The sequence below is a fragment of the Echiichthys vipera genome (genome assembly GCF_963691815.1).
Source record: "Echiichthys vipera genome assembly, chromosome: 3".
NCBI classification, from domain to species: domain Eukaryota; kingdom Metazoa; phylum Chordata; class Actinopteri; order Perciformes; family Trachinidae; genus Echiichthys; species Echiichthys vipera.
In genome coordinates, this window is record NC_139828.1 from 19,080,276 (window position 1) to 19,102,681 (window position 22,406).

The 22,406-nt window shown below is 41.1% G+C and overlaps 1 protein-coding gene across 2 annotated transcripts in view; it reads right to left on the minus strand.

Moving 5' to 3' along the window:
* The window catches only part of kdm4b (lysine (K)-specific demethylase 4B), a 46,322-nt gene that overhangs the window by 11,240 nt on the left and 12,676 nt on the right, over nucleotides 1–22,406 (minus strand). The window contains exons 6-16 of one of the 2 annotated variants that reach the window (XM_083911650.1): nucleotides 22,116–22,165; nucleotides 16,265–16,368; nucleotides 14,769–14,906; nucleotides 8,256–8,452; nucleotides 7,825–8,072; nucleotides 4,929–5,164; nucleotides 4,293–4,413; nucleotides 3,157–3,317; nucleotides 2,320–2,515; nucleotides 621–697; nucleotides 61–116 (exon numbers count right to left, since the gene is read on the minus strand). In XM_083911650.1, the coding sequence (XP_083767776.1) occupies nucleotides 61–116; nucleotides 621–697; nucleotides 2,320–2,515; nucleotides 3,157–3,317; nucleotides 4,293–4,413; nucleotides 4,929–5,164; nucleotides 7,825–8,072; nucleotides 8,256–8,452; nucleotides 14,769–14,906; nucleotides 16,265–16,368; nucleotides 22,116–22,165 (1,584 nt within the window). Of the gene's footprint in view, nucleotides 1–60; nucleotides 117–620; nucleotides 698–2,319; nucleotides 2,516–3,156; nucleotides 3,318–4,292; nucleotides 4,414–4,928; nucleotides 5,165–7,809; nucleotides 8,073–8,255; nucleotides 8,453–14,768; nucleotides 14,907–16,264; nucleotides 16,369–22,115; nucleotides 22,166–22,406 lie in introns of both variants that reach the window. The other variant, XM_083911649.1, reaches the window with a different exon arrangement.

The following is a 22,406-nucleotide window of genomic DNA, read 5'->3' on the forward strand; positions in this document are numbered from 1 at the left end:
GTAATAATTTTGCACACGTGAAAAAACTGCCACAATAAAAAGCAAGCATATGTTACCAACCGGTTGTCTGTGGTTGTCTTTAAAGCTCCTCCCCGCAAGTTACAGAGACAACACTCCTGAAAAACAGCAAGCAAATGAGGATTAAGTTCAGGCAGTGATAGAAACAGAAGACACAGGGGCGGCCGGTGGAACAGTGGTTAGAGCAGCCGCCCCATGTAGGGAGGCTGAGGGTCCTCGTGGCAGTGGCTGCGGGCTCTTTGCTGCATGCCCTCCCCCATCTCTCTCGTCCCATTTCCTTTCTGTCCTATCTAATAAGGGGCTTGAAAACTGCCAAAAGAATAATCTTTAAAAAAAAAAAAGATACAGAAGAGACAGAGCTGTCACATCTTGGCCAAGATAGTTTGGTCTCATCTAGACAATACTTTAGTTTGGATTTGTAATAACTGCTGGGGAACATAACTAAATAATCTTTACAACGGATTTTACTAGACGTGAAGAAATCGAGGCCGCGGGTCCAGGCAACTCTGAGAAACGTCTTCACCTGTTCTTTATCCAATTCTAAAACTTTTCTTTTAATAGTTTAGTGTAATAATTTTTTGTTTAATATGGCTGCTACTCACCACTGTCCAGGCTCCTGCTGCACACCTGGAGCACATCCAGGATTCACTGACAGATTCTGGCTTTATACCGTGACAACCTACAAGAGAGAAAAGATTAATGGATTCACATATCTTTGTAATAATGCATTTTTTTGCTCGCGCCCTTCTGGACACACAAGGACACCTTACAGGACATAATAGCACAATACATTTATCAATATTAAAATCAAATGATTAAGACATTTTGCATTTAAGGATGGGCTCCAGGGCAATTAAGTTTGTTTGCACTTTGTAGTATATAACTTGTCTTCTTCTCATCACCATCTCCAATTTGAGATTCTGAAGCAAAAGGCTGGTACATCATATGTCACACCTAGACATGTCTGAATGATTTTTAGTTGAATGCCCGCTCCAGAACAATGAGCAAAGAAATGGAGCGCAGAGCTGCTGTTTCTGACAGGAGTTTCTTTCTGCTTCATGTCCTCTTATCAATAACAGTGCTGTTTCCCCGGTTGAGTTCAGCTTATCCCTGGATGACTAATGAACTTGTCTTTTTGAAGGTACACTTAAGCTTTGGGGATAATAAGAACCCAGGAGGGCTGTTTGGTGTTTATGTGTGTGTGTGCGTGTGCGTGTGTGTGTGTGTGTGTGTGTGTGTGTGTGTGTGTGTGTGTGTGTGTGTGTGTGTGTGTGTGTGTGTGTGTGTGTTACTGACCACTGAACAGTGTAATTCATTCTATTGCATGTGCTGCCTGACAAAAAACATCCACATATGCATACTGGGGACATTTTCAAAAGCAGATATATAGATATAGATATATATTTTTTAACTTTTTATTTTATTCTAGATAACTGATGTAGAGCAAAGCATAGAGATCCCAGGCCTGTCATTTCATGCTTTGCTTTAACAGAAATGCATACTCCCTTACAAGTTGACTTCCTCTGTGAAAACTGGTTAAGTGCTGAAGCAGAGTAAATAAGAGCTGGAGTAGTTTATGGTGTGCTGCCTTTAGTGAGGCCTTTGTGTTGCTTGAGCAGCCTCTTAGCTAGTTGAACCCAGGTCAAGGAGAGTTAAACTAGGTAACCTCACTGCGCATGGCAACAGGGGAATTGAGCAGACAGATTGTTGAAGTACTGTAGTGGACTTTTAAACACCATTCTCAGGGGTATGGGGATAAAATAAATTGTGAAGAGTAGAGAAATGCCCAGTAGCGTTTCTGTAAAGCTTCTCAGTCCATGTACGGGGTTGTAGCTGTCTGAGACCAAGAGTGTTAAAAATAAAATAAACATAACTTTTCTACAACAATAAACAGAAAGCAAAGAATATTTCCCAATCTTTTAAATCCACTAAATATTGTCTGCATTTGTATTTTAATTGTATGTTCGCAGCTGCAGCATCCATTCTCTTAAAATTTCAATTTTTTTCTAAATTGTTTGATTAATAAATAAAAATAAGTCAAAAAAAAAATATGTCAAATTGTCAATTTAGACCAACTTCTTAAAACCTGAGGCTGCTCTCCGTGTCTGTATTCACACTTATAGTGTAAAAGCCGCTGCTCATCTCAAAAAAATATGCAGGGAAAAGCCTTTTTAACTGGTATAGCTGTTCTCAGGTGTTATTACGCCAGTGCAAATTGGGCTGAACACACTACGTTTGGTCCCAATGTTACTCAAATACAACCAGCATTTTCCATTGCTCTACTGGGGGTTTTATACTTACTGGCATGAACCTGCATGTGGCAAGACGAACAGCAAAGCAGAGGGCTGGCTCCATCTTCACCGATATGATAGTTGGTTGGTGGAGGCTCAGTGTTGCCTGCACCAACGCTGAAGCACATCTCTGGGACCAGGGGACGAGACAGACGGGGAGGGGGGTTGCGCTGTGTGTCATTTGCAGCAAAAACATCTTTGTGTGGCTGGAAAGGTCAAAGAAAAGAAGAAAATAAACTTAGTGGATTGTATCCATGTTAATTATTGATCAGCCACAATTGTAAGGATGAATGGAGAGTTTAAAATAATTAGTTTGCCTTTATGGCTTACAATTGTTGTAATTTGTAGTTCTTAATGTGCATTCACACCGGGAAGGATGGAGGCGATTAAATTGCCCAGAATGGGAGTATCGTGTCGCCTGATCACGTTTGTTACATTTTTGATCATTGCTTCAGTCGCAGGTAGCAGTCATTGCCGAATGCTAACTGAAGCTAGCCACTGGCTTAGCCTACTCTGCTGTTGCGCTAAATGGGAAGTTATGCTAGTGCTAATCAGGGATCTGAATGCTTTTAAAAGAACTGAAATGAGCTCTCAGAAGAAGTGCTCATCAAAGAGCCGTTGTGTTGTAGTGAGATCAGGCCGTCAGTGATTTAACCTCTGAAGCCGTACAGGGTGCTACAGTCCTCTGTAACTGTTGCAACTCAAACTACTGACCATCACCTGTAATACTGCCAATCACCTGCTGAACTGCTACAAATACAAACTACTGACTTCACTACCATTACTCCTTCACTGACAAACATGTGCACTGACAAACATGAGCTTATGCTGCAGTATGTGTCTGTACCTTTGTGTAGGGACAGAAGAGAGAACAGATAGCACAGTGCGGTTGGAGTGCAGCCACTGCAGCATTGAAAGCCTTCTCTGCCAGGAAGTTGGGTGAGTGATTCTGCCAAAGGTGCTCTTGTTTCTTCATGTCGCTGTCCAGCGGCATGGGGGAGGACAGCTCTGTGGGTAAAAAAAATAAAATGTGCTGCTCAAAAAGAAGAAACCCACAAGCTGAGGTAAGTGATGCACACCAAAGAGATTTGGGGATTATTGGTAATGATTTTATTTTTTCTCTAAATTGCATTTGAAGCATTTCTGGAGAAGCACAGGGATGTTTTTAAGAAAGGAGCTCAAATAGCACATTCTGATCCAGACAATAACACCATTTCTCCTGATATACTTGGCTGAGTAACACAAATAGCACAGGCATCATCATCTCGCTGTTGTGGGCCTGGAATCAATTCTGCAGTGAAGCCCCCTGAAGCTACTGATCTAGACCATTCGTTAAACCTGGACAGAAGGCAGGAAGAAGTCTTCACAAGCTTGCCGTTTAACTGTCTCTTTTCCCCCTTTACCAGCCCTCTCTTTCTACTTGTTCCCCGTTCTGCCCTTCTGAAGGACATGCCCTGAGTCTGGTCCCCTGCTGCCGACTTAAAGTGACTTTGAAAGCAGGTAATTGGAAGTCATGATCCCCGGATCAATAAGTGTCAGTCAGAAAATGAAAATAAAAAGAAAGAAGGGAAGGGAGGGAAAGAGGCCTTGCAGCCTTGATTTCATTACCCCCACAGGGAGCTTTGGTTCCATTTGTTTTTCTTCCTCTACAATGGTAATCAAAACAAAAATGGTGTCTTCTTCATTTTTAGTACCATGATGGAGAGGACAATGGGTGGGATGAATAATGAGGGGGATAAAAAATTATACATTTTTCTTTGGAGTTCTTACTCCATTACTGTCATAGAGAAATTAAACTGCACCTGACAGTGTTTTTCTCAACTGATCCTGATGTATCACATATTAAAGTAAGTTAGAAGAAGTGTAAATCCCGTTTTAACAGAAGAAAAACTATCCAGACGTGTTACTGAGCCTAAAATAATAAGATATTCACAATAAAATACACTCATGGTTGAATAAATGTGCAATGACAGACTCACACACCTTTGTCACTTGTCGGATCTTGTTTGAGGATGGACAGAGGGGAGCGCATGGGTGGCTTGCTGAGGGGATGACGGCGACTCTTTTTTACCTCTGTTGGCATCTTTACCTTGGAATAGCATGCCTGATAAAACACAAGATTGTTTCATATCCTTTTAATTTTACATCTTCTGCTCAGTGTTATTAACCTTGCAATGTATGGCACCATATCAATATTTACACCATATAAGTTGATATTCATTTTGTACAATTGTTGTTTTGCTGTGGACAACTTCATAGAAATGTGTTATTTGTACAGCTGTGTAAAGCTGTAAGCTCTTTTTTTCTACATGCAGACTAATTAGTCATGCGATATCACATTAATCATCAATGAAACACACCTACATTCACGTTTGTTTTGTGGATGGAATAGCTTTTCCGTGCTAAATTAGCCTGTGGCAGAAAACCAACTAAAACAGTAGAGGTTTAACTCTATTAAACTATTTTCTGTTCAGCCAGCTACATTTTTGTGCAGTAAAATACCAACAACTGTTGGATATTAGAGGTTTGCTGCCCTGTTGTATATACTACCTTGTTAAAACTCAAAAGGACAAATCTAATTGACTTAAAGATGAACAATCCAACATGGCTGCTACTCACATCCAGCTTGTTGTCTGCTGGGATGTCACTCTGTCTTGGAGTAAGAAGGTTCCCCAAGTCTGGATGATGGACCACGGTGTTCTTTGAAGTCTTGCTAGCAGCTGTGGCAAATTGCTCAAATGCTTCCTCAAACCCAGTGATGGCATTGTGGGTATTTGACAGCTTCTTCAGCTTTTTCTGCTTCTTTTTCTCTGTTTCTTCCAACAGGTCCTGTGGTTTGGCCTCAGGTTCTTGTGCTGGCAAAGAGAATTAAAAACTTCAGAAGAGTAGTGATGGCTGTCGTGGCAAACAGAAAAACTTTTCCATCGATTTAGGGTGAGATGTATAGCAAATAAATACTCAAAAAGATTATTGTTGTTATTTTGATGCAAACAAGAGCCTCCATGTACGTCAGGAACACACACGAAACTGAAGAGAAACTTCGTGCAGCTTTGACTTGAATATCATTCCCTGTTACAACAGGTACATGCTTATCAGCAAGGTCAGAGTACAGGCTATAGCACTCTCAAATTCCAAAAATATTACACACAAACCAGGCTATATTCAGACAAACTTAGGCAGATCTGGCAAATTGCCGCGGGGTTGTCCGGCGGTGGGAGTGTCACGTGTACAGTGACAAGTCTGATCACACTGACCACCGCAGCATTACACCGGGTTGCGTTTCCCCAAAAGTTAGATCTGCCTCAACGTTTAATCACAGCCCGCTGTGGGGTAGGTAGGAATGCACCAATCCAATTTTTTTCGGTCTTAATATTGATACCTGGGATTTGCATATCGATCAATACCGATCCGATACCATTGTTGAATTAATAAACTGTACACCTCACCATGTGGAAGCTATCAAATCTTTTTGTAGGGAGTATTCTAACAATTAACGCAATATATATATATATAATTTTGCGTTTTTACTAACCATTACTAACAAATAATATATTGTGTCAAGATAGGTTTCCACACCGTATAGGCCTAATACAGGAGTGGGTGTGAGATTGTTTGTGTTTGCAGGCTTGCGAGAGAGAGACAAGATGAGTGTCTGTGTGTTGTAGGCAATACTCTCGCAATTCACCATAAGTTTACTATTTAAACAATTCAAAGCTCAACATCATATCTAGTCAAATCACATCACAACAAATACAGCATGCCCTGGTGGGCTACATTAAATCAGCTAACATCAATGTGTATGTTACCTTGTGCTGGCGGTGCTGGCAGCAGTTGCCATAGACGTTGAAAACAGGATGCGTTTTCGTTTTTAAAGCGGTGCATACAATTCTACGTGAAACACGTGTTTACTAAAACCGGTTTCAAAGACAAATACATTTAGTCTGAAAATTAATTAGGGATAGATATTATCAGTAAGCGCAATTCGCTTTCTCCCTCTTTAATGTAACAACAAGCAACGTACAGAACGCAACTGACATTTTTCAAACAAAACTATAAAGACTGATCAGTTAGGTAATGTTATTTTTGACAGTCATGCAAAAATAAACAGAGGCATCCACAAAGACAGTTATGCAGTCTTTTCCTGTTATTCGCACGGTGAAGTGGCGTTAACAACTGGATACTTTCAGCTTAGACGCTGAATCATCGATGACGTGCTGTTGTGACACGCCAGTTATAGTTTGCAGTGGACACATTGCACCTTGTTGGCTTCTTTTTTAAAGGTGTGAAACGATCCCAAACTTTGGACATTCCTTGCCTTTTTTGGGCTGTGTCTTCACTCTCTCGCAGTACTTCACTCAAAGGCCCCCATGTCTACAAACAGCTATATATATATATAAAACTGTTGTTAGTACGTGTTGAAAAACCAAAGAATGTATAAAAAATGGACGTAGCCTCTACGTTGCTATCCGTTCTCTCAACTTGATCCAATGGTACTCGCCTGTGGGAGTCGCCATCTTTTCTGACTTTGACTCCGCCTTATTTCCTCTTATCAAAAAAGGGCATGTATGTGACGTTGAGGGAAGGGGGAGATAAGTCCATCTGGCTGACGTATACCTCCGAGGCGAAGTGAGGGCCAGCTTCTAGCTGTCACCCAAGAGGCAGCGCCCCTAAGTATTCATAGACTTTAACCTCCAATAAAATAAAAACTAGCCTGGTACTAAAACAAAATTCACCCCACCTCTTGTTGTCATAGAGATATGACTCGAACATACATACTTGAATGTCTTTTTGTACCAGGGCCTGTTTAACATGGGGGTAAATGAGAAATTGCTCTATTATGAAACCTGCCCCTAATGGCTGCCAAGTGAACTGCAGTTTTTGGCACTTCCTTATTGGAAAAACGCTGCTAATTGCACTAGCCCATCTAATCTTTTTAATGTTAAGTTAGCATCCACGTAAATTGTCATTTTTCGTAACTATTAATGAAAGAAAATCCTAGCAAAAGCTATAATTACAGTGTTTTGAACACATTATAATTTGAATAGGAATTCAAAATAAAATGCAGCAGGTGAACTAGGTGAAAATGCCTCCAGACAGCCGAGTCTTTGGCTTGCTCCACGTTGTTGCAGGTGTTGACTGTGAGTCAACCAGCATTCTGCACAGTGCCGCTCGTGACCATTTAATGGATTGGTCCATTGGTCTGGCTAATTATCCGATACGCGATCCAGCTATATATGTCAATATCGGGGCCGATATCCGATCGTAACATTGGAACAGTGTGAAAAGCAATACCCTTAACAGTAATATTTGATCCTGTAGCTGAAGAAAATTGAAGAGAAACGTAAGGAACATCTCTACATTAAAATAAACAAAATAAACCATGTTGGTTTTGATCATGACGACATTTTCTACAGCCATGCTCTGGAATAAGACCTCTTACGTCTTCCATTATAATAATTCCATGTATGTTGTGTACATAAGCAAACTGCAATTTTCTTACTGTTCATATTCTCACCCTCTACGGCTGGAGTCTCTGCTGCTTTAGCAGCGGCCTCAGCAGCCTCCTGCTCCTCACGCTCCATGGCCTCCAGGGTCATCATGGCCTCTTTAGCTAGACGTTCCTCTCTCTCCTGCCTCCGCTGGGCCTCACGCTCCTCCACCTGACGCTGGTACTCCGCAGCATTCAGTTCAATGCCTTCCTCCGCCAGCACCTTCACCTCCTCCAGCTTTAGACGACGGACCTGCTTCATCTTCTGCATGGCCCTGGAGTGGGGCACAGACAGGTAAATTGTTACATTCACATAGTATATATACTGTATATAAGCCAATGTAAAGACACATTACACATCTCAAATGCATTCAAATTACTTGCAAATGTGTACCCATGTGCAACAGGTGTATGAAAACCTCTCCATTTAAGACAATTTATGCAGTTTGACTTCTCACCTTCTCAGGACATTTGCCCGGTGGTTAACACGATGCTCCCTCCAGCGCTCTAGTTCGGGGCTGTTGAGCTCAGTGGACTTAAGGTGATCTAACACTGTGATGTCTTTGCCCTGCTTCCACAGCTCGTAGCGATCTGGCTGCAGGCAGCGCACAAACACGTCCATGGAGATCTTTACCATGTCTTTACGACAGGTACACTAGAGAAAAAGAAGAGAAAGTAAAGATGATTGCGTGTTGAGAGTAGACAACAGCTACGTTTCGGATATGAAGCAAACCATGTTCCACCAACAAACAAGTCCACTTCTCCACAGTAGTAGAAATCTGGTGTTTGTCTGCATATGGGGCCGGGGCTACAGATGACACTTTTACCGATTAAGAAACCAGCAGTTAATTGGCCTCATGAGCGCAGGCATCAGCCGATGCTGATTAATCAATTGGCCGATTAATGCCATTTTGAGATAACAGACCAAGGCCCTATGATGCCCCTTGACCCCATACGTCACTGAATATACAACACAGTATAGTAGATTTGGAAACATGGTGGCGAAGATGTCAAAACATTGCTTGACCCATTGAATGAAGCAGCAACATCACGCATGGTCAGACTCATCTCCAAAGTGTCGGCCAGGAGAAGCAGCATGACTTAGGATGGACTCACCAGCTACTGTCATTACGGGGCCATCCGCTGCGTTTACCTCCATTACCTGATAATAACACCAGACTGCTACAGTGTAACCATACAGACCTCTACACATGTCCGACTGCTTGGTTATAACTCGACATTTCTCCGTTCTCAGATGTAATGGACAGTATAGCGCTACAGCGTTTTAGTGATCACGCTATAAAATTAGCCTAGCAATTAATTTAGATGAATAAATCACAAAGAACGTAATTAATTGAATAGATAGAGAGCCAATAGATTGGCAGCCCAAGGTGCTTTTACCACATAAACACAAAAACATGTACTTAAAGCGCTTCATCTGGGCACTTTTAAAGCAAAAAGCTGATGAGGGCAACTTATGTTGAAAGATAGTACCTGGGCAGAAAAGATTTGGATGATACATCACTTTAATCTCCAGCTCTGTGAAGCCATAAGTGTATGGTGGAGTGGTCAATAATTGGTGTCCCATGGGGTTGTAAATTTGCATCTAGCTAAAATATGGTAGGAAGTCAAATATGGCAGGTGATAAGACTTTGGTAAATGCATTTTTCAGATAGTTCAGAGGTAAATGAGAGTGATAGCTGTACCCTATAACCGCTCACAGCTCAAGGTGCCTCCACAAACCTTCATAATGACATTACAGGTCAATGAATCATTCTGCTGACTGGAGAAGGGGGTAACAGGAAACCAGTGCTGAATATGATGGCAGGTACAACGTCCGGGAATGAGGGTAACAAAAGGAGTGAGATGAAACAATCAAAAATGGGGGGTGAGAGAGAATAATATTTTCTTTTGTGCTTTGCTTTCTGTGTTACATTCTGGCCCTATTATTTCTGGAGTTGTACTAAAACCTTATGTTCAATTACTGGAAACACAGCAGCTCACCCTCCCCAGCAAAACAATATCCAGCCAACAGCTCATCTAGACACCACTTGACAGACGGAAACATTGAAATATGGTGTCGGGTGAAGGGTGTTGGAGCGGAAAGTGGAAGGGCACAGGGGGGCAAGTGAGCATGGGCACAGCTGATTGTTACCATAATGAAACCTTTAGTGAAAACAGCAAACGCCAGGAAACTACAAAGGCAAAAGAATACGTAAGCATTGCTCTTACACTGATTGTACCTGACAAAACATGCCATTTTCATTTGTAAAAGGATATATAGACTCATTTTATTTTTATGAAACTATTAAGAGGTTATGGAGATCGTTTGCATCCTCGAGGGCCAAGACGAGTTACACTTTATTATCATATAAAAACTTAATTAGAGGAGGGAAACAGATTTGGAAATGCACAAGATCTGGGAAAACAAAAGCTCGCCCCGAGGCAGGCATTCAATGAGCCCTGAAGTATACTTGGGCTCCTAATGAAGCTAAATTGTTGGAGCCACAGAAAACCCAGAGCCTGGGGACTCTCTACAGATCAGTGGACACAGTGGATGTGCAAAGTACTAATAACAAAACAGGGTTTTAGTCTGACCCGACCCGCTGTGGCTGTGAAAATGTGATTATCCAAAACTCCTTATGCTTGCTTCAATCACACTGTCATTGATGAGGACAGGAATAAGCAGAAAGATGATCCAAAGAATTCAGAATAATTGGAGAGGTAATTAAAAAAAAATTAAGATGCCGGACACACTGCACAGCAGGGCTTTATATCATTCAGCTGCTCATGCTGTTAAAACATAATGTGAAATGGGACAAAAACTCATCTGAAACCTTAGTTTCTTGTGTCTGTTACACAAATGTGTCTATGCTTTTTTACATGATGTGGGGGGAAATAGGCTGAAGTTTAAATCATGACTTAATTGTTCAAATTTTTCCTTAACCAACTATACTGTAAACCCGCATTCAACAACAACTGCTTAATATGCAGAAAGGAACGAGGAATATTTAAATAAACCATAAGCAATGTAGAAATGTTAATTAGTAAGTGGTGAATGGCTTTCACAACTGTAGACTGTGTGCATAAACTGTATATTCAACTCTATATTGCTGCATGTGTTTTCTGTTGTCAGCAATATTTCTACTGTGATGAGACAGTGGCCACTAATCTCACTACGTGGCCAGAAGTCTCTGTCCTCTTATCTGTTAAATAATACAGTAAGCCTAGTAACCACACAACTAAATGAATGCATTTTTTTTTATTGGTAATCATGGAAAAAAGGTTGCACATGAATATAGTCCAATAAAAAAAATCCGTCTGTCCAATCACAACATGTCTGGGATTGCCAAAACAAGACAAGTCTGCACACAAACGGACAGTGTCCTTTGCAATTCACTTTCAAGATGAAAAAGTGATGTGATTTAGTCTGGGAACTGGGAGGACGATTTCTGCTTCTCTCCTAGACAGACAGAAAAATCAAAGCAGAAGCCTGAGGGAATGGCAGCAAAGTGTGACTGAGCACCAAACGAATGGAGAGAGGCTTTCATTGAAAACACTACAAAACCGTAACACAGAAACTGTTAACACTGAGCAAAAGAATGGTGCGCCAGACATAACTATTTTCAGAAACAATCTGTTAGGTCCGGCTTGTGATGTTCAGTGGGCTCTTGCTGAACAGTTTTCCCACAAACTTGCCAAAATGCATGCACCATGTGTAACTTAGTGCCATGGCTTTCTACTTGATTTATGTAGTAAATTTTATCCCTGTATTTCCAACTAGTAACAGTTTACCTGACAATCATAAAAGCATTAGATGACACCATGTGAAAATCCACAAGGGGATTATGTGCCTGACATCTATTGTGTTATGTTGACGTATCTGGTAATTCTGCTTGGTACATGATTTTTTTTTTAATTTGGTATAAACTGATCACTACAATACTCAATTTGAGCCAATCGCCAAGTCTATTTGAAGAAACATGAGTTAGATGTTGAACCCCTGAATCACTAGAAAAAAAGAAAACGATATGGCTAATACCTAATGCATATTCAGGAAGGTTAAGTAGAAGGTTAATTAAGACGGCAATGTCTGAAATAATAGAAGTATAAGTAGATGCAGACACAGCGCGCAAGGAGTGCTGACAGTAGATCTGCATTGACTGAAGGTGTGTGTTTGCTTGGTAAGTCAGACAGATGGGTCAGCAGTTGGGGAGCTTGCATTTAAAAAGACTGAGACATGAAGCATGCCCGAGCTCACTCTCTCGTTCTCTCTGTTGTGTGCTGGCAGCCCCCAAACGGTGACAAATTCAATCCCGGGCCCCATCATTCACTGTCCTGTTTGGTGCTGACAGAATAAGGCTCTGTAGGGAGAGGTAGGAAGAGAGCGCGGAGACAGTCAAACGAGTTAACAGATGACTGCTTGGGCTTATTGGTGGGGCTGTATTGTATAATTCAAATGAAATCAGTGGAAGTAACTGTCCGATTCTCACTAAAGATGCCCTGCTATGTTTGTAAGACAACAAACGAGAACACTGCCTAAAGCTAACTCTGAAACTTTTGCTATTCAGGCAAGTTACAATTACAGTATGCACTGATCTGACCATGGCTGCCTTTTAATGTATAGAAATTTAGCTTTCCCTTTGTAAGAAGGTGATAGTTTTTTTTTTTTTTAAGTTATATGGTCTTACTTTAAGGGCAGAGTTGTACTCAAAAAATCAAGTTGTTAAATACAGCTTTAAGGCCTGAAAAACAGATGGTCCAATTTATGTGTCTAGCACATCCATTACCTTGCTCAGCAGCCGAATTCTCGTGATAACACAAGATCACGTGAGAATCACATTCATATGTCACACAAAAATCCATCCCCTCAGGCTCCAAGTAATGCGTTTATGTTTCAGCTAGAAGCCATCTGGCCAACCAGCGTCCTGTGAGAAGCTATTAGCAGTTGGGGGGAGAGGTGGGAGTGGGGGGTGACGCAACACGAGAGGCGATCATGTGGACAAAACGACAACAATGGAAGCTCCTAAATAAGTTAGCGTAGATGCTGCAGTAGCATCGGTTTTATCAGAACTGGAGAATATTTCTTCACTGAGAGAAAAGAGGCACTGAAGGCTTTTCTCAATGGAAAATGTGTTTTTCTCTTCTCCTGATTGACTTTGGCGAGAGTTTGATAGACAGATAGTTCATCCAATCACCTGCCAGGTATGTTTTGAAAGCGCCTGCCATTTCCCAATCAGTTTCCAATTACACCTTCTCAGATGGTTCTGTGAAACAAACTATCCAACCAGTCAGGTCAGGACTCCAGGCATTTGGAAAAAAATATCCGTAAGAAGGTTACTAACTCCAGTGAACATATCCACGTATTCTACAAATCAATATACAGTCAAGATGTGTCTGTAGTAACTGTTCCAACTGTAGTCTTGAGAACCAAAAAAGCCACTTCAAATGTTGAGTTGGCAAATGTTGCTGCCTTCAGCTAACGAGCAATTACAGCAGGGCTGCAGCAGGCCAAAAATAAATAAATAATTAGTATGATTTGTTTTTCGCTATTAGTTTTTAATATGGCAGTCAAGAGAGGGCTTTTGGTTACTGTCAAACTTAATTAAGGACTCAACATAAGTTGAATTAGTTTATGGGAGAAGAAATAAGATAAAAGCAGGGAGAGTAAAAATATCACGTGTCATGTGCAATTTTTGACAGCCATACCCAGGGAAGGCACATTGAGCCTACTTTCTTACTCAAAATGATTCGTAAGTGAGGGAGCCTGAATGGGTTTAAGGTTTTGCTTGAGGACACACTGCACGGCCGCTGTTGGGACTGAATATAATCAGCACTGGTTATGGGACAATCTCTGTAACCACTATGCTACCACAACGCCCCAGGAGAAGAACACATCTGTTCAAAATACACGCAGTAAAAGGTGGAGTGGCAGAAAGAGCCTGTCTCATTGGCCAAGCTGTTCTCTTTCATATTCCTTTTGACTGTGTGTGGTGCTGCACTGTCGATTGGCCGACTCGGATTAGCAGGGCAGAGTGGACCACTCTTCTTTATCACACTGAGACAAGTGTAGCGGGGATGCTCCCTTGAGCACTGGGCTGGTTGAAGGGAAGACTGCTGAAGCCTGGACTACCGATTCTTAAATTACAAGTGACCACATGGGTAAAAAAGGAAGGACGAAAATGAAAAAGTAGCAAGACGTAGTTCTGCAAACTGGCACCTCATAAATCTGACATGCAGCCAAGTAGAGAGAAAGTAGGAAAAGGGGCCAGATACACACACACACAAATGTGAACACTCATGCACCAGAAAGGAGAGGGAGAACTGAACAGGAAAATGAAGTGGAATGTATAGAAAAGTGACAACGGGGCAGGTTCTTCCAGAGGACATTGTAGTTGGGCTACCGTCCACAACCAACCCATGCCCTGTCAATTTCATGCTCAGCAGCCCACAGGCAAAGAGGCAGCTTGCGTCAATGGAAGGATGCGGGGGTACAGTTAGTGTCGGTAACAGATGGTGTGCAGCAAAGAATCTGCTTTTATATTTTGATATTACTTTATTCCTTCAGAAAACCAGGGGTACAGTTAGTGTCGGTAACAGATGGTGTGCAGCAAAGAATCTGCTTTTATATTTTGATATTACTTTATTCCTTCAGAAAACCAAACAGCCAAAGCAGGAAAGCTGCAAAGTTGCTGCTGAATCACAGATCGGATCAAACCTCTTCAAGTGAAGTGTCTACATTTACCCGCAGGGTGTTTGTGTGGTGATGATGATAATTGGTGGAGATTTGGGTGGAAGTTTTCAAATGTTTTCTTTCACATAAAGGTACAATTTCACATCATTTCTGAAAATGTATGTTAATGTCCCGACTTTACTACATGGAATTTAGCTCTGTTATCTCTTTTATAGTTTCACTGACTTCATCTCATTGCTACTGGACTGAATATATGCCATGTTAGTATGTCTTTTACCTGGGTAGCCATTTTGCCATAGTCCACCCAGCGCAGGGTCGCAAAGTTTGTGGACTCCGCGCAGTTGAAGCCATGGTTGAAGCCAGCATGGTAGCCATAGGGAAAAGTGACCATAAACTCCCCTTCATTCTGGGTAATCTGTTAGAGACAGAAAAAAACAGAAAGGACTCAATTAAACATGTGACAATTTTTTTTTTTAAATGTTTGATATGTGTACGTGTACAAAAAAATCCCTGACAGCATTTACTCCACTGCAACGTTAAGTCTAATGAAGAAAGCTATGCATCTCATAAACCAGCTGGCTAAATAAAAAGTAATCAAGGACACCATTAAACTTCTTTTTAATTAGCTTGGGAGACAACACTTGTTTCTCACGTTTTTATTCAGTCATTACAAACACTGGTGCTGTGTCTGATTGCTTGGCCTAAGATATTCCAGCTTTCACAAGAACCTCAGCTCATTGGATCGCTAAACAGCTTCACTGTGCTTCCTATCTTGAGGTCAGAGGTCAAAGGAAGCCCTTCCTGACAAGCTAGCATATTATGGTTGGTACCAATGATTCCTTATTCCTTATATCTTTTCTGATCGAATTCTAATATATATTTTATTATGACCCACTTCACAATTGCCATTAAGGTTTTAGGAGTTCAACTTTGCTCTAAACTTTTCCAACTCACAAGCAAAATTAATTCAGCCTAACTTGACTGCTACTCCAAGGTTTGAGTGTCTTCCCATGAGCTCAGTGTTACTCTGAGAATGTTTAAAAATGTGAGGACAAGTTAAGCACATTCTTTTTTAATGTGTTACCCCAGAACTTAAGCCCTATATGTCTGGCAGTGGATCGCAACTTTTTTGTGAGGCATTCAAGAGACACTTCAAGCAAGACATGGTGACAGGCATGAGGGGAGAAACAGGGGTAGAGGCTGAGAGTTGGAGAAAAACTTCCTCAACTAAAGGTAGTGGTTCAGATATCAAATGTCCCTTTTTTCTCTTGCTGGAATGCACAGACGTTGGTTTTATTTTTACACATGAATCGAGGCAGGTACTGTAGGTGTGTAACGAGCAACATGTTCGCTGTGATAATGACGTCCTGAGGGAGGAGGGAGGAGATAAATGGGGTGGGGGGGAAACCCCATGCTGGCAATGGTGAACTTTGTGCCTGTTTTCCTTAAATCTTTCATTCATTTTTGCACTGGGAAGATTCATATCGCCTATTGAATAGAACCAAATAAAGAGAAAGAATGCTAATTAATATCCTGTGACATACACAACAGAAGATCATTACTCATACGGTATCATTACTGAAGCCTGAAGGAGCTGTGATGTTTGCCCTTATATTGTCGTTCCTCATTCAAAGCAAGCCCATCTCTTCATACGCAAGACCCACAAATGTCATCAGAGACCCTTGTCCCCTGTACCAAAATGAACCTTATTTTCTCATGATGACAAATAAAATGTCTTTTTATGTCATGAAACATGGACGAGTCGGTACTTACCCTGTCAAAGGGAATGCCGTATTTCTTTAGGATGGAAGGAGATATCAGTGTCATCTTATGGCGAAGGAAGGCATCACAGCCTTGGGAGCTGCCAGGGAAGAAGCCTGCAGGGGGTGACAGGGATCACAGGATATTAAACATATTTCACTGACAATCCAGACAAACTCAAATTATTTGATAAAACCATAAATAATTATAAATACCAGAGGCTCTAGGACAAACATTATGTAGCCCTATGTGCAGCATACACATGTTGTAATGCAAGACTTGATCAGCATCAAATAGTGCAGGAAATATATTTGATCAGTAGCAAATAGTGGAGCAAATATACTTAATTAGCAGCGAATAATGTAATTTTCTGTAATTTCAAGGTAATCAGCTAAGAGCTGACCACAATACAGCTGTTGATCCTAAAAGCCCCCGATTTGATGATGACCGTCCCTGTGATCACTGCCCGTCTACTGGCATAGGTGTAAGGCTGTCACAATACCAATATAATACTGGTATAAAAAAAAAAAAAAACAATACTTGATACCTCTTTGGATGACAAAAAGAAAGTGAAAGTCCTAGGTACACAAGAAAGGATAATCCTGCACAGCGCGGGTACAGAAAAAGTCAGTGAGCACATACCAACACAGTTGATTTTCTTCTCCGATGTTTCATCTGTCCAGCCAAGGGCTAAAAAAGTCTGATTTTAGATATGCTTTTTAAAGGTTATTTTCTTTTGAAGTATTGATACTTTTGGCAACCTCACAAAGGTGAACTTCAGTGAAAGGACAACTGCAGATGAGATGGCAGTTGGAAAGAAAACCCCAATAAATACAGTGGTGACAGGTGTTACACCAATTGCATAGTGGAGGCATCACTTCCTGCAGACCTTTGATCAATGATTTGCGGCAATAGAGTGAAAGGAAAACAGGATTATTCCACTTATTCTGCTGTCAAAACCTACAAAGCATCAATAATTTGCTTATTAGTATAGCATTCACAAGAGGAATGTCCACCATTATTAAATGCATGAGTGGGGAAACAATCACGAGTGCTGCCACAATATCTAGACCTTACTCCTGCATATGACCACATTCATAGTCTAGCAGCTCCTTCAAATCAGTACAGGGTTGTTTGGCGGTGGGAGTGTCCCCTAAATGGCCTGTTTGTATGACGTCCTGTTGTGCTTTTTAACCCCTCTAATGTAGCACAATTATTCTTATTTTTTTATATTTTATCTTGACATTTCCGACTGAACTTGAAGGCAGCCTCATACCACCGAAAAGAAAGAAAGAAAAGAGAGGTTAAATGATTGGCCACTGCAACGTTACATGGGGTTGCGTTTCTCCAAAAGGTTATTCTGTATCAACTTTTCACCGCACCAGTCTGAATGCCTGCTTAATACGACACTGAAGCCCTGTAGTATTAAGATCATCAGATTTTCAGCACCCTAAATATCCACTTCAAATTTAATAAAAATGAACTCAGCGTAAATACACAAAAACTAGATGCGGTCACTAAAAATCACAGGACATTTAAAATTACATTTGAAATCCAGTTCACATACTGTATGATCAGGGATCAGATTTGTACACTGCCCTTTTTTTTACTGTACATTCGGTTATTTTCATATATGCAAGATATTAGAAGACTGTTTAGTTATATGGTGCTGCTTTAAGAGAATTTTTGAGAGTATGGGGGTTAAGTAAGCAGGTACAAATTTAAAGAATGCCAGATAAGCTCCGCTAATTAAACAGACTTCTGCAGCAGCAATGCAGCTGTGTTTACTATACTCTAAATTTCCTTTTTTTTAAGTTTGTGGGATTAGCAAGAATATAGTTTGCTGTTAACATGGGTGTGTATTAATTTATTGCCCAAAGTGTGCAATAATCACATTACAATGTCAATGCACTGTTTGTGTGCCTTCAGGTTGGAGTTCACTCTGCTGGACCATATTATGACATAAAGAAAGACTACAGCACGAAACTGGGATGAGGTGCCGTCAGTTCCAAAAACCTTTATCCCATTTAGCATGACCAAAGAGAAAACCTTTTCCTGGAGAAGATCTAGTTTGCAATGACAGACAATTGTGTGTATAGATATTGCACTATTCATTTTAAGGTGCAGCAGCACTAACAAGATTAGAAGACAGAAGCTACCAAATGTCTTAACCGAAATTGTTTGTTGTTATAATTAATCCCAGAACAATATAATGAGATTTTAAACTGCTGTTCTTTAATTGTTGATGTCTATTCCCCCAGGGTCACAAGTAATTAAACATCTGCATCTTTAAAACCATTCAAAATATTGATTGGGAAAATGTGTTTGCAACTACTACTTCTTCAAATATACAAGCAAAAGCACACTTGCATAGCTGCTGAAACTTAGCAGTGTTACCTTTTATGGTACAAAACAACCACCCCATTTCCTTAAAAATACTGGCTGCTTCTGACATTTTGACCTTTTCAAAGTCCCAAACTCTCTCTAAAAACAAAGACTCACTTTTGCTCTTGGAGACAGGGACTCAGATGAACTCGGCATAATCAAAAGAAAGAATTTCTCCTCAAATCGCTCACTCTCCCACTTTTTACTGCCTGTACCCGCCAGTGCCTCAAAGGGGAGTCCATCCAAGCCTCCACCCAGTTAAACTTTAATGTGACTGACAGTATAATCGGCGCCCATTTCATCCTTCATTTTCACTGCATTGTTTCAGCCTCTGTTCCAACCTACAAAGCAAGAGTGGGAGAGGGGGCCTCTATTCTCTCATCGCCTGTCTGCTTGTTGGAGCTGATAAAAGGTGAATAATTTGCCTACAGAGCCCGGGTATTAATTCCCATTAAAATGCAGCTGACTCTCTGAGCTCTCTGCGGGGTAATATTAACTTAAAAGGCTTCATTCTGTCCTTTTGAGCTTTAAAATGGAGTTCCTGCCTCCAGCCCTGCACTCTTTACTCCCATCCCACAACCACCACCCAAAAAGTCTGACGGCATGACTGATATAATGCAGAGATGAGCGATAAATGTGTGTTTGGACCATAGTCGCGGCCCCATTAGGGATTCCTCCAATGTTCTGCCTTTTTAGGACCTCGTAAACAGTTTGCTACCTGTGCTGACGTTTGTTTTGATAGGTCAGTGGGTGCTTGTTAAATGACGTTGGCACTGCTTTCCTCCCACTGCCAGATGCTTAGATGAGAGGAGAGAGGAAGACTGCAACTTGACTGTGACTGAGCTCTCAATGCACATATTAGTGATACATGGATAGCAGTTATTATCTGCAGGCACTGCAGTTAATCCGTTGATCGGCTGGGTTGGTTCATTTAATAACATTCTGAAAAATAGCGGATCGGTTGCGTGTGGGTGAAATAATACACCAACACCATTAAAGATATAGTCGCTATGATTTTCATCTAGTAAATTGTCTGTTAAGTTCCCATCTATCAAAGAGTGAGTTAAAACAACAATGACTGATCATATGACCCACTAATGAAAGCACTTGTACTTGCCTCTTTGCCTACCATCTCAATCCGTGTGTCTGTGGTGACATTCCCTCCCTACGTGAAAATACACCGCCTTGTTAGTGATTCTGCTGACAGCGGTTGGTCTGCAGGTATAGCTCATCACTGCTCATTTTGCTGCGTTTCATTATAATTGGAAATTGGGAACTTTCAACTTCTGAGTCAGGCTTGTAGTAAGGGCAGAAGTGTAATAGGAACAAATGTGTGAGGGACTAGTCGAGGGGGAGTGAAAGGAAAAAAATGATTTTGGTGGGTGGATTATTTAAGAGTACACTCACATTTGGATGGCGTATGAGCTGATCCATGCATCGCTAGCCCACATGAAGAGTGATAAGACATGTCTACACTGTGTATTTTTATGTTGGGGTTCGATATCCATGAATACAGTAATGAATTTGCTAACGAATTACAACCCTTTTGAATCTCATCAAAATTGGTTAAGGTAGAGTTTTCAACAATCTTTGAAAATCCCCAATTAAAAAAATGGAAAACATGAAACAAACAAAACGTGAACAAATGTAATCTTAATCTATTTCACACTGAAACTATTGAGGAAATGTTAGCTTCACTGACGAGATCCAGATTCAGAGCTATCCGGTTGATAAGCTTACACTTCGGATCAGGGGGAAGAGTAGGTTGTCCACTGATCAGAAGTTCCGTTCGCAGACTGGTAGGGCTGTGGTACTGATGCTCCATACCTTTAATGTATGACTGCAATTGGCTTGAGATCAGTGCAAAGCACTTTGATATTTATGGCCATTGAACAATAACTGTGAGGCATTTCTTGCGTAGCAAAGTTTTAAAAAGACTTAAAAAAGGAAACTGCTGATTTTAAACAGTGGCAGTGTGGGCAGTGTGTGCAGATTTAGGGTGTTTGGTTTCCGTCTGTGGCAGCAAGCCCCGGCGGACTCACAACATAACTCATAACACAGGCATAACTGTCAAGCATGGGTAGTGGCTGTATGCTGTTTTTCAAACGAGTTAAACCTGTAATTTCCCTGGCTCTGAGATCAAGTTAATTTATATAAATGAAGCCACAGTCTTGGACAAATGCAACGTAGTTCCATATGTATATGGCTAAATATTTGATTATCCTATCAGCATGTATACATTACACTGTATTTAGGATTACCTCGACACTTAAACACCTGGCAATTGCTTGTGTGTCACAAGTCACATATTGTGCATTACATATTCCAGCCCCTCCAGTCCAAAGAAGGATAGCAAGCGACAGGAGCTATGCATTGGCCATTAGGAATTTTTTCTCAGCTCTTCACTACCGGTGTGTCTATTTAATGTAGTTTAGATTGGGGTGACTCTCCATCTTCATCCTCACATCTTATACCTCACTCTGAGAACTTGCAATACACAAGTTAATCCTCATTGATCGAAACCGGGCATAGGAGGAGGAGGAGGAGGAGGAGAAAATGAGTGGTTGAAATAAAAGGGAGAGGCACAAGGATAAGTCTTTTGTCAATGAGAAAGGGATAGATGGTTAAAGAAACACTAAAGGCAGAGTTGTTAAAGACTATTTCACTCCAGGCGCTATTTATCTGAGTCAAACAAGATTTTCAGAAAGTGAGTCCCTCATGTCTGAACAAACTCTACTCAAAACATTATACGTTTTGCTGAATGTTAAATTAAAATTCTAGTCAGACACATTCAAACTGGGCCTAATGTGCTGCATAGCAAGCAGCAACAACCAATACCTGGTCCTATGCACCATAAAGGATCCATCAATGCACAGGACTGATTGAACCTCATTGTGTGGGCTTTGTAGGTTCCCTCCAACTCATTCTGCAGAACATACAGTTGATGCTGCTGGCTTCAATTCAACTAGCCTCTCCTCCAAATTCAGCATCTACAGCCTGCCTGATTTATTACATGGGACTGCATCCATTAAGCGCTCCAAGCTGCTTTTCCTTCTAAGGATTCATTTTAGCTCAGCCTGGTGACAAAGAAATTGATGTTTTTGTATGTGCTGAGAAGGTGGGACATCAAAGTTTTCTCACCCGCTGAATACATGGAAATGATTTTTCACTGTTACCTGCAAGGGCCACTGTGTCAGCCAGACAAAAACCTTTGGGAAGGTTGTTTTTATTGTGAATGGCAAAGGGTTCCTAAGGGTTTTGTGCATGTTGTGCTTAAGAGGCAGTGTGCAGTTGGGAAATGCTACTTTACTTTCCCGTGGAAGGAGCCCTGTAAGTGTGCTTTGGCTGTGTGCTAGTGTGCATTATGTGCAAGTGTATAGCATGTGTGAAGAGTCTGTGATGGGTGCGGAGTGTGAAAAGAGTCAAATAGAAAAAGATAAATGTAATTAATTAACTGAAAGCATCATCAGGGCCTCACCTTGTGCCAGCCTCTCCAGCCTCTTGCCATGTTCAGGTGGGATGGCATACCTGCAGACAGAGGGCGAAAAGATGGCCAGTTTAGTAGAAGGTTGGACTATTAAGAAATGTGGTGTTTTAACCATAGAGACACCATCAGCAACATCAAAAACAAATTGTACCAGACCTTATTCTCCGGTTTCCGGGCAGGAAAATAAGGTTGGCGGTTGGAGATGAGATGAGACCTTATTCTTTAACATATGTGCTTCAAGTTTTTAAATCTTCCACTTGCTCCAATGTTCTTGTCAAATAA